This window comes from Sinocyclocheilus rhinocerous, unplaced genomic scaffold (assembly GCF_001515625.1).
Source record: "Sinocyclocheilus rhinocerous isolate Xijiao unplaced genomic scaffold, SAMN03320098_v1.1 scaffold66, whole genome shotgun sequence".
Taxonomy (NCBI): domain Eukaryota; kingdom Metazoa; phylum Chordata; class Actinopteri; order Cypriniformes; family Cyprinidae; genus Sinocyclocheilus; species Sinocyclocheilus rhinocerous.
In genome coordinates this window covers 1,127,532-1,139,718 of record NW_015662934.1, presented here as the reverse complement: position 1 = coordinate 1,139,718, position 12,187 = coordinate 1,127,532, and the positions used below count along the sequence as shown (strand labels likewise).

General features: G+C 36.5%; 1 protein-coding gene across 1 annotated transcript in view; it reads right to left on the bottom strand.

Annotated features, from left to right (window-relative positions):
- Nucleotides 1–1,425: 1,425 nt before the first annotated feature.
- LOC107728483 (regulating synaptic membrane exocytosis protein 2-like) overlaps nucleotides 1,426–12,187 on the bottom strand; it is a 137,468-nt gene continuing 126,706 nt past the window's right edge. Inside the window, exons 23-27 of the mRNA XM_016538657.1 lie at nucleotides 4,912–5,053; nucleotides 3,812–3,924; nucleotides 3,569–3,670; nucleotides 3,342–3,481; nucleotides 1,426–2,310 (exon numbers count right to left, since the gene is read on the bottom strand). Coding sequence (XP_016394143.1) covers nucleotides 2,095–2,310; nucleotides 3,342–3,481; nucleotides 3,569–3,670; nucleotides 3,812–3,924; nucleotides 4,912–5,053 — 713 coding nt within the window. The 3' untranslated portion in view covers nucleotides 1,426–2,094. The remainder of the gene's footprint in view (nucleotides 2,311–3,341; nucleotides 3,482–3,568; nucleotides 3,671–3,811; nucleotides 3,925–4,911; nucleotides 5,054–12,187) is intronic.

Here is a 12,187-nt window from a genome sequence, read left to right as displayed (position 1 = left end):
AGAAGAAGAAGAAAAAAAAAAAAAACCTATAGAGAAGGCATTTGAAATAGAACAGAACATACCTTTGACATCGTGAGACATTATCCCACTTCCATAAGATTTGACAATATCTAGAGAGTTTGCCATTCAAATTCTGTAGATTGTGACAGACGTACACAAAAATCATTAACAGACTGAACGCTTGACAAAATGATTAATCAGAAAAGTTTATTTTCAAAGGAAGAGGTATAATGTCTCTAAATTAAAACTATGCATTAAAACATAAGAATTAACTAAGAAGTTCTGAAAATAGAAAATAAAAAATAAATAGGTCTTGGCTTGTAAATAAACTAACAAAAATATATTAAATGACTTCTACTTTCTTGAAACGAAGAAATAAAAACCAAAGTTATATCGTGTGGCAATATCATCGTCCCGATGTGCATTTCTCTGCAGACAGCATCATGCTCGGAAAACTGTACAGCACAATACTGCCAAAGTCAGTGAGCTGCAGCCGTCTCCGGTAAAAAGATCTCGTGAAATTTTGGGCTCTTTTGTCAGGAATACTGCAGCTCATATTTCCTTAAAGATATAAAAATCCCTGGTCACGTTTTTCCCTTAAATTGGTCAACAAAGTATGATTTTACAAGGTGGAATGTTCATTCGGAATTTTGCCCTTCTGGTCCGTGTGAGACCACTGCCTAATTTTCACTCAAATTCAATTCAGGGTGAAGGGGGGGAGAGAATCGTCGTCGACATGCACTGTACAAGAAACTGCATTTTTTTCTCTCCAAATATCTTCTTTATCAAAACATGCTGAGTTACTGTAAGATGTGCCAAAGCCATGTTGCCAAAAACCCTTTTCAACATGCTTGTTAAACGAATGAACTTCAAACAATATCCAGACTAAAACTAGAAGAGCTGTGGGAAACGAACAGCCCTGAAAATAAAAATTTAAAGGAGAACTGGAACAATATCAGGGGGAAAATCTGACAATGGAAGCAAGAAGTACAGAGAGTTTACCCTGGGACAAGGGAGAAGTAGAGAAACGTACAATTTGCACATCGTCTTTAGCTTCATAAGGCTTACGCCTTTACAATAATAAATCATAGACATTTATTTTTTTTCCATCTTTGTCACATGAACAGATTTCTCACTGTAAATAAAATGTTAAGCTTGTCAGTTATCTGCTTGTCTGTAAAAATACAGTAGAGACCAATGAATGGTCTACAGGACAAAAAAACAAGGTTTCAAGTTGTTGTTGTTTTTTTTAAATCACACTGTAGCATTCACTCCCCATGAAAATCATGCACTAGTGAAATTTATCTTTAAAAATAATAGAAATAGTTGAAAATGGCTGATCCGGTTCATTTTTTCTTTTTCTTTTTTTGTCGTCTTTTTTTTGCAAGTAGCAGTCTGAGAAAATGATTTCCTATTCACTTTTTATTTTTTAAGTTCAGCTAAAGTTGTGTCCATGCAACAAAAAACTCGTTATTTCTTCTTTAGGTTTCATACGGTATCAAGAGAAGTACTTCAATTTGATCTTAAAAGATGATTCAAACCTACATTTCATCTCTGTAATGATCTAGCAGAATCGTATTTGGGGAGTGAGGTGCTCATTCCCACGTCATATTCTTGTTTTGTGTGTACATTTCTGGGTCTGTTGGCATGGCTTGACCCAAGGAACACTGTTAGCCCATGTAGATACAAATACATCAACATTAAAAGAAACATAAATGGAAAACAAAAGTCGAAGAGAAGGTTTCGCCCCATTTCAAAATGGGCTTCTGAAGAACTCGACGTGTCAGTTCTCAGTTCAGACTCATCTCCACTGGCTTCAAATAGGTTCTAAAAGCAGGAATTGTGACGTTCCTCAGGCTAAGGAGGCCATTTTCCAGCTTCGTCTCGTCCCTGCCCTCTAGGGGTTGCTCTTTGCGCACAATGTGTGCGGCATTTTTTTTGCGAGCAAAAACAGGACCGCTTTTTTTCACCCCTAAGAAACAAGCTCTGAACACACAACATCAAGCATGCAGTGTTACCGGGGGGACGGGACCTGTCGCAAATCTCAAACTCCACCCAATGGCTGCTACAATAACGCTAGATTTCAGGAAACTGCTACGAGCGACCGAACGGCCCGGACCCGCTGTCGAGGGACGACTGGGAAGCTCTTCTGGTCAACGGGGCCAGGGTTGGGTCGACCAATGAAGAGGGAGGAAACAGCTTGAACCAGCCAATAACCATGTTGGACATGTCCAGATCATCTAAAAGTATCTGAGCGGCTCCCATGAAGGATTTGTGGTCCATACGTCCATAGTCTCCCCACACAATGATCTACGATGGAAAGAGAATAAACAGCCATCAATATCAAGTCACACTCATACAAAAAAAATTGACAAACTAGTGATAGACAGAGGCCAGGCCTCATAATAAAAATGTTAAATGTTAGCCGAGTAAATATTCTGTAAAAAAATGTTGATTTAAATTATTTAAAATTTATTATGTATTATAGTTATTTGCTCATATCATTTATTCAATCATTAAAGCATATATATATATATATATATGTAAACACTCACTTTATATAGTTCATATATATTAAATATAAAAATATAAATTATATACAAAATATATAGAATTTATTTACAATTTGTAGACACAAACATATATATACACCATTTATATTTTGGTATAAATCCTTTCCCTTTAGATTGGTATTGGCCATTAAAATGTATTTGTCGACTTTAACAACTAACTAATTGATAAAGGTACTGCTTCCGTTTTAGATTGGCCAAATGAGCTTGAGATAATAACCGAAAACTGGTAATTAAAAGCATTAGTGATGACATTATACCTGTAAAACCTTTCCTCCTGGGGTCTCTTCAAACGACAGCTGCTGCTGGTAAAGAGGGTCCAGTGTTTTTCGTGCTACTTTTGTTTTCTTTTTGGCTATGCAGGCGCCGTTCTCCAGTAGATACACCTTTACATAAGGGGCTGGAGAAGAGTTTAATCGTGAGTGACGAGTGCCTAAGAAATTCAGGTGCCTAAGAAATCACCGTCAGAAAGTGTAACAGCACTCACCTGGCAGTGCCTTAGAACCTGGTTTTCCCACAAGGCCTCTGGCTCGGATGACCTCTACTTCTAGGGCTCCTTTCTTTTCCACCATCCCGATCTGAATGTCACCTAGACATGGAACAAATCAAGGATATATGAGCCACACATGGGTAATATTGCTGTTTTAATATTGGATAATGTTTGAGAACTAACTAATTGATAAAGGTACTGCTTCCGTTTTAGATTGGCCAAATGAGCTTGAGATAATAACCGAAAACTGGTAATTAAAAGCATTAGTGATGACATTATACCTGTAAAACCTTTCCTCCTGGGGTCTCTTCAAACGACAGCTGCTGCTGGTAAAGAGGGTCCAGTGTTTTTCGTGCTACTTTTGTTTTCTTTTTGGCTATGCAGGCGCCGTTCTCCAGTAGATACACCTTTACATAAGGGGCTGGAGAAGAGTTTAATCGTGAGTGACGAGTGCCTAAGAAATTCAGGTGCCTAAGAAATCACCGTCAGAAAGTGTAACAGCACTCACCTGGCAGTGCCTTAGAACCTGGTTTTCCCACAAGGCCTCTGGCTCGGATGACCTCTACTTCTAGGGCTCCTTTCTTTTCCACCATCCCGATCTGAATGTCACCTAGACATGGAACAAATCAAGGATATATGAGCCACACATGGGTAATATTGCTGTTTTAATATTGGATAATGTTTGAGTGCGACTGGAGACACAAGCACTTGAGTGAAGTGTATAGAAAGTCAATAATAAACAAGAACTCACCCATAGGGGGCGTGGCTAAAGTCTGTCTTCCCACAAGCTGGGCGGGGCCAAGTCCATCCAGAAAACCACTGAACTGACTGTCAGAAGAGAGTCTCACTCCGGGGAAGATGAGGCTGAGAAGAAAAGGTTCTGATTAGATAAACAGTAGAGATTGATCTTATGATGTTACAGGTGACAGGCTGTTGGTTATCACAGAAAAACATTTTGCATTACAGTGAAGCACTTACAGTGGAAATCTCGGGGAAAAGCAGAAATGTGCAGCTTATATGCACGTTAAAGGAGTTATATTTGTTCAACTGTACAAATTTGTTTATTTGAGCTATAAAGTCCTCACAATTGCTCTTTTTGCATAGAACTGCTGTTGTAAGTAGATTAACTTCTGATTACTACCTGTAAAGTGGGTATTTTTTGATGTAAACAGTTGCTTTCTGGTGTTTTTGCATGTTTGTGTAAAAGTTACCAGGCTTACGACTTTAAATGGATATGGCAGCAGGTGAAAGATTGGATAGACACATTTTATATGGTGTTTAAGTCCTATGGTGGCAGTATACTTTGTGGCAGTGTTTATTATTATTATTAACATTTGGTGCAATACCCTGACCCATAGACTTTCACTGTAAATTGACATTACTGCCAATGCAACTTTTGTTTGAATACAATAGAATTGATTTTCTGTAGTAAACGACAACAGGTCACAGATGTTGTTGAATGCTTAATTATTATTATTATTTAAAATATGCATATATACATTATAACATTTATACATTTTTAGTACGATAATATATATTTTTATTTTAATATCTAAATTATAGTATGCAAATAATTATTAACAACAATAATTTATTATTATTATTATTATTGATACTTTATTTTAATTATTATTTAAAATAAGCATATGTACAATATACAATATCTATTATTACTACTATTTTTTATTATTTTACAATATATATATAGTCATTATTAATTATTATTGAATTAATAATAACAATTAATACAAATAATGATTATTAATATTAATAATATTATTTATGTATTTTTAATAATAATAATATAATATTTGTCAGCAGGGTTCTATTTGCACGTGTTTTGTTACTTACTTTCCCTCTTGTATGTAGCTGTTCATGCTGCCGTCAGTGGATTCGCGGCTGGCCTGCCTGGTCATCCTGCTTCTCATCTCTACGGCCAGTCCCGTCTCCGTGCTCCTCTGGATAGTGCTGCGCAGCTTCTTTCCTCCTGCTTCTACAGAGACAGAGACAGTTTGTTAGTCAGGATATCAAGACGTCTCAGGCAGAGGGATGAAGGACACGCTTCTGCACATCGCCCAACACGAAACCAAAGCCTCAGATGTGAGAGCTGATGTGCTGTTGATCGAGACGGTGTGATATGAAGGTCCAGACACACGTGGTATTGCTCCCACAGGATGGAACGAATTCAACAATTTCTTGTTTTAGATGCACTGCATCTATATCTGGCCTACAGACATGCCATAGTGTCCGTTACACATGATGTAGGGTGATTTGACATGACGGGTTATGCAGGTGCACTGAACCAGAATTAGGCATGACATGACCATGTCTGAAAAATAATAGGGCTGCCCATAATGAAAAACCAAATTTCAATAGATAGGAGAGAGAAGGAAGGCTACAGGAAGCAGACATGGCTGAGCTGCTGAGATTAAACCATTCAATCGCAGGTCACACACGGCAGGCTTGATTTTCTTTTCATTCAATGTCATCCGCCTCTGCTTTCGGCCCTGAGACGTAGCTGAACACAAGAGGATGACGAACATAGCGGCGGATGTGACTGTCCTTTTCTGTACTAACTGCATAGTTGTATATAACAATCAAAAACACGGTTGTGCTCTTGTTGAACTTGACCGAGATACAGTAAACCTGAGAAACGATGATGCCCAATGTCAGAGGACGCAATTCAAACTAACCTTAAAGCGATAGTCCACCCAAAAATGAAATGATTCTGTAATTTACTCACCCCTCATGTCGTTGTTCCAAACCTGTATGACCTTCTTTTTTATGCAGAACACAAAAGAAGATATTTTGAAGAATGTTGGTAACCAAAGAGTTTCGGTTCCCAATGCAAGTATAACTTGCATTATACTTTTTGTCCATATAATAGAAGTCAGTGGGAACAAAATCTGTTTTTTACCAATATTCTTCAATATATCTTCATTTGTGTTCCACAGAAGAAAGTCAGTCATACAGGTTTGAAACAACACGAGGGTGAGCAAATAATGACAGAATTTAAATTTTTGCATAGACTGTCAATTTATTAAGCCGTGTTTTCTGATCATGTCTTTAAACATCTCTATTAAATTAAGTGACACAATCTTCATTTTGACACATTTTCCCCTCAAAATTGTCATTTTAAATAAATAAATGTATTAATAAATTAAAATAATCATATATTAATTTGTAAAGTATTTATACATCATGATAGTATTCTTTCTGTACTGCCTTTAATTTATGCAGATTTTTAAAAAAAACCTCTATTACAGTATTTATTTATTTATTTATTTTTTATTAAGCCGTGTTTTCTGATCATGTCTTTAAACATCTCTATTAAATTAAGTGACACAATCTTCATTTTGACACATTTTCCCCTCAAAATTGTCATTTTAAATAAATAAATGTATTAATAAATTAAAATAATCATATATTAATTTGTAAAGTATTTATACATCATGATAGTATTCTTTCTGTACTGCCTTTAATTTATGCAGATTTAAAAAAAAAAACCTCTATTACAGTATTTATTTATTTATTTATTTAAAGATTTTGGGGTGAAATGTGACCTGAACATGTTCTCATGAGATTCATTCAATGATGAATATATTAATGTATTAACTAAAATCTGGTTGCACCTACACATCACACAAAAGGTGTTTGTTCTGCAAGATATGAAAAGTCACATGATATTTCCAATGATATTAATCTCTAGAGCGACTGAATGGGGAGAAAGAGAGAGAGATGCTGTAGAGAAAGGAAATCAAACACCTTCAAGGTCACAATGATGCTTGGTTCCTGCTAAACCATCAAAACGCACTGCACAATTATTAAGTGCTATAAAACTGTCACAGCAATTTATGCACATAAATAAATAGCTGACAGCCATGCACAATTCTGCCTATTACTTATGAAAACTCCACCAGAAACCATAAATGACCACAAACCTAATTAAATATGAATTAAAAACAGTTGGTATGCTCTATAACACCAAAATATCCTGCAAAACGCATGAACTTTGACATGCAAGATACTCATTTGGACCTTCCATACGTGACACATCTTACCTCCATCCTCCTCATCAAAAGAATTCATGCAGGGGAAGTAGACGGCCAGCGCTTCGAAAGAAGCCGACAGACTCATTCGGCTCTGGGAGCGCTGCATGCGGCCGCCGGTGCTGCCTGCACCCGTGCCCGTGGTGGACGTGGCATCGTGGCTTTGCCTGCCCATGTTTACAGCCGGGCCGATCGGAGAGGATGCTGTGGTGCTGAGACTGCGGACGATGGGCTGAACTCAGAGTGCAGAGCGCTCTTAAACAACATTTAAAGTCTGAGTTTGTTTTGGGTTCTTCAGCTGAAGATTGTTCTGCATCGACTGATCTCCCTGGAGTATGCAGCATTAGTGTGCGTTCGGCGCAGTGAAGCTGTCGGCTCTCCTCAAGCGATCTCCTTTCTAACACGCACAGGAGGGGGGAGGAGGCGGAGCCTGGCTCCCTTTCTTGCATCCTCCCCCGGCCAATCAGAGGCAGCGGTGTGGCTCAGCGCTTCAAATGCTCCTCCAGGCGCATGAGCTTTACCCAGAGATACTGCAAATGTGTGTGTGTGTGGCCATTAGGAACCTGAGCATCTCTTGCCCTGACTGTCCACATGCACAGTCACCCACAGTTCACGTGTTAAACACACACACACACACACACACACACACACACAGGCTGATAATTCCTCCTTTCTCTTCGGCTCTTAAAAAGCCGAGATTTATTTCGCCGTGCTGACGTGCATCTTTTATCTCAGGCCTCCACCTCTCTCTTCACTATCTCCCAGTGTAAATGTTTACCACAGAAACAGCTGAATCACTGCTATCCCAGAAAAATATCCCCGCGAAATGCATTGCAAATATTTGCGTAGTCAAAACAGGAATAGCAGCCATATCCAACCATTTTCAACAGCCACTTAAGGTGTCACGTTCAGAGAGAAACAAGAATCTGGGTGTCTAATGAGGGCTAAAATAGTCGATTTTTGTATTATGCAAAATGTGCAACCATGATGCCAGGGTGCATTCTAGGACAATGCTATGTGGTTTCTGCAGTGTTCTGAAAGGCAAAATCACTTAAAGTCTCTATGACAGAATTGTCAGTCTTTCCTGAAACGTAATGACAGCTATACATTTTCATGATTAAAGACCCATTTAGTCTATATTTATAAATATATAACATGGGTGTTGCTAAAAAAAAAAAACTATATATATATATATATGATTTCTGAAGGATCATGTGACACTAAAGAAAGAGTAATGATGTTGAAAATTGCATCACAGGAATAAATTACATTTTATAAAAGACATTTTAAATTATTGTTGTTTTACATTGTAATATTTCACAATATTAGTGTTTTTACAGCCTTGGTGAGCATAAGACATAAGAGACATACACACACACACTGTATATATGGTGTCTTCCATATCTGAGTATGCATTTTATATCTGTCACTATTGTGATCTGGTATCTTGTACTACTCTGAGTCATTTTGATTTGTTTATGGCTCTTATTGTGAGGTCTGAATTTCTTCTAACAGACATGAAGGAACATAACACGGTGTACCGTTACTCACAAACCTGCCAGAATGCACTCTCATCCTGATTCACTGCCAAATACGAGTCTTCTGGAGGCGTGAAACAGCACAGGGAGCAGAGGTGACGTCTCAACATCCTCATAACACAATACCGCAAAAGGAAGGAAGCAGACAATTACGGCACAGTGACCGAACTAGTCTAAACTAGACTTTGACTGTGAAACTCACCAGGACTGGCAGCCAGAGAATAGGCTGTTTTAAACACTCAACATTTTAAATGCTAAAGTCAAACACAAAAATTCTATTGACCCACATGTACAAACTGGACAATCTGAGACTTAAATGAAGCACAAGCAAGCTATGCAAGAGAAATAAAACTTTCCCTGGGCTGCTACATAGAAAACCATGCCAACATTTGATAAATCTCTAAAACTCCTCTATTGCAAGCACTTTAGCTAATACTGAGCACATGACTTAATAATTGCAGCAGTCTGAGACCACAAACAAGGAACTACAATATAAACCAAATGAAGTCAACTCAATCAGTCATAAGGTTTCAAAAAAGCGAAGATTAGAGGAAAACCTTTATGAATCAGTGTATTCAATCAATCAGCAACTACAATATAGTGGCTACTACTAAAAAAACACAGATGATATCACTGGACAGGCTATACCAAAGCTTCCTTTGTGCAACAACATTTCAAATGAACAAACCTCTTCAGAATGCTTTCCCCTGCAATATCCATTGTAAAAAAACTATTCATCTGTGGAAGTTGGTCACAGTCATTCAGTAAATGGTTCAAGAGCTTCAACTGGCCTACAGTCCCATTATTTGGACAAATGCCAATTGTCAGTTGTGTAGAACTATGGTTTTAAAACACTGTCCTTTAAAATGCCACTTTGAGGTGTTAAGCAAATGTTGTTACTCGGGACTAGTTTATCTACACCAGAAATTTCAGAACTTGTTTAAAGTAACCAAATAAATTACTCAATGTCCTTTAAATAAGAAAAGCAGAAACCTTCCATGTCTTCAAGCACAGACTCGCTTTTTTTATAAGAATACCGTTTTTTTTGCTGTTGTTGTTAATGACTTTATGTCAATAAAAGAATGCGTAAGCAAGCTGGTATTGATCTTGCTAAGCTGCAACTGTGAATGTAGAAAATACTACTCGTTTTGTTGATTTATGTCGTGACAGTCATGCATAACTACATTTCCCACGATTATTTGTGGCATAATAAAATGCATAAAGCATGCATTATACACAAAATTTGCTCTTTATTCTTCATTCTCTTGTAATGGCACTAAAAGCTTCCTGTTTTTGTCAGAAAAGTGAGAAAATAAATATGATAATATAATGAAATCTGAAATTTTAACAATTTGTTTATATGTCTATATATATATATATATATATATATATATACACACACATATTATTTTTATTTATTTATTTTTTAAACTTCTGCTCAACTTGAGAATAAACAAACAAAAACAAAAAAAAACAGACAGTCCACTCATGCCTGAGAGATGAAAGCATCTCATATTACGGGAATTTTAAGAACAATATAATAAATGTGATTTAAGTAAAAAAAAAAAAAATTTAAATTAAATAAAAACTTAAAGGACATTTATTACAATGTTCTTTACATTTCCATATTATGAGATTATTTGTTTGTATAAATCATCTTTATATCAAAAACAATGTACAGTACATATTTTCATACGAAACACCTGGGGAAAAAAATGGAGAGGATCATTACAAATGGCTGAATTAAACCATTGTGAATTATAATGTCCATATCAAACCAAATTTCAGATTGAGGTCACCAATACAGTCTTTAAGGCCTCAAATTAACTGGCACTCAACTCGCGCATGAAAACAAAACCCATGAAAGCACGGACAGTCCGCTCATGCCTCAGAGATGAGAACATCTCATATTACGGGAATTTAAAGAGCATCACTTGTAAGAAAAACACGAAGATGTAATGACCTGGCAGTGGGCCGTGAGATGGGGCAATAGCGTGCGAGACTGATGATGTTTTGACCAGCTCAGGCAGCCGTGTGTGTGAGTGTATGTGCGGATAAACATTTCTACTCAACGGCATGTTTACATCCTCTCAGACCTGCCTTCATCTCTGCACTGCGTCATGCCACACCAGTTCAGAATCACCAACACAACACCAGAGGATGTAAAAATCATTAACACAGGAACTCTTCAGAAAGCACTGCAGATTTGGAAATCTGCCGAAAATCCAACAAAATTATGCAGAATATCAACATTGATCATCAGAATATAGGCAGGTTTCCATCCAAGGATTTTTTTGCAGAAAAATATTTAGCGCTTCAAAATTTTTACCGATATAGCTGATGGAAATGCCATTTATCGATAAAATTTCTCATGTGTTTCAGTTTAACTTTACCGCATAAATTCAATATCGATACATCCAAAGTCGCAAAAATTGTTTGGAAACACTTTTTGTCAAGAAAAGGGGCTTTAACGCAAATAAATGTGTTGTCACATGACAGAATTAGCAGCGTCCGTGTTCGTGTTGCTCACGTTAAAGTACCGTTTCCCTGTAATTCAAAAGCGCATTAAATCATATTCATATTATTAAATTGACGAGTTACCTCTCAAACATACAGTACATATCTTAATTTGATGTTCCTTTAGTACGTTGCAAGTTCAACAGTTTTCATTTTGTTCTGAAGATCTTGTTTTACGTGGATATTGGAACGATAAGTACAACATTTTAAATTAATTCGTTTTGGCTCGTTAGTAGCTTCTTATATTTTTATTCTTGTTTTGTTCTGAGTATACTGTTCTACCGTTAAATTTAAAGGATTTGTTCTGAAATGAGGGGAAATAAAATAGCATGTTTTTTCAATATGTTTGGCTGACTGTATTTTATTATGACAATGAACAGGCTGCGTTGTCGAGTTAATAATGCTTAACTGCGCGCGGGAGGGGCCGGCATGATCACTTGATTTTTTTTCCCTTATAAAAGTGGAAACAACTTACAATAGCCTACTCCTTCATTTGTGGTCATATAAGAGTAAGACATTATTCAAAACTATTCTAAATATTTATTTTATTTGTGTACATTCACAATAAAAACAAAACATTGTGCTTTTGTAAAATAAAGGAAACAAACCGGATGCCGCTTTCTCAAGAGCGCATCAGAAAAATGAAACGAAATTCTGCATATAGGCTGCTAATTGTTGCACTTTTTTTTTTTTCGTTTTGTTAATTCATTAATTATTTAGAAAAATATATTTCACATATAGGCCTATTTATTTCTTAATCTTGTCGGTTAACGGTTAATAATGGCTTAACGACCGTCGGTTGTCGGCTATAGGAGAAATAAAATAACCGAAAGGAACATTCCTATTTCCTAATAAACGTTAATCAGAAAAATAATACTAATACAACTGCTCCTGTTTATGATTATTGCTTGATGATCAAGTATCTAAATAGTCTATAACAAAGTAAAAAAAAAAACTCATGAGACTTGTTAATAAAAATTATTTTATGTAGGCCTATACAATTTAATAATAGGCTATATAATT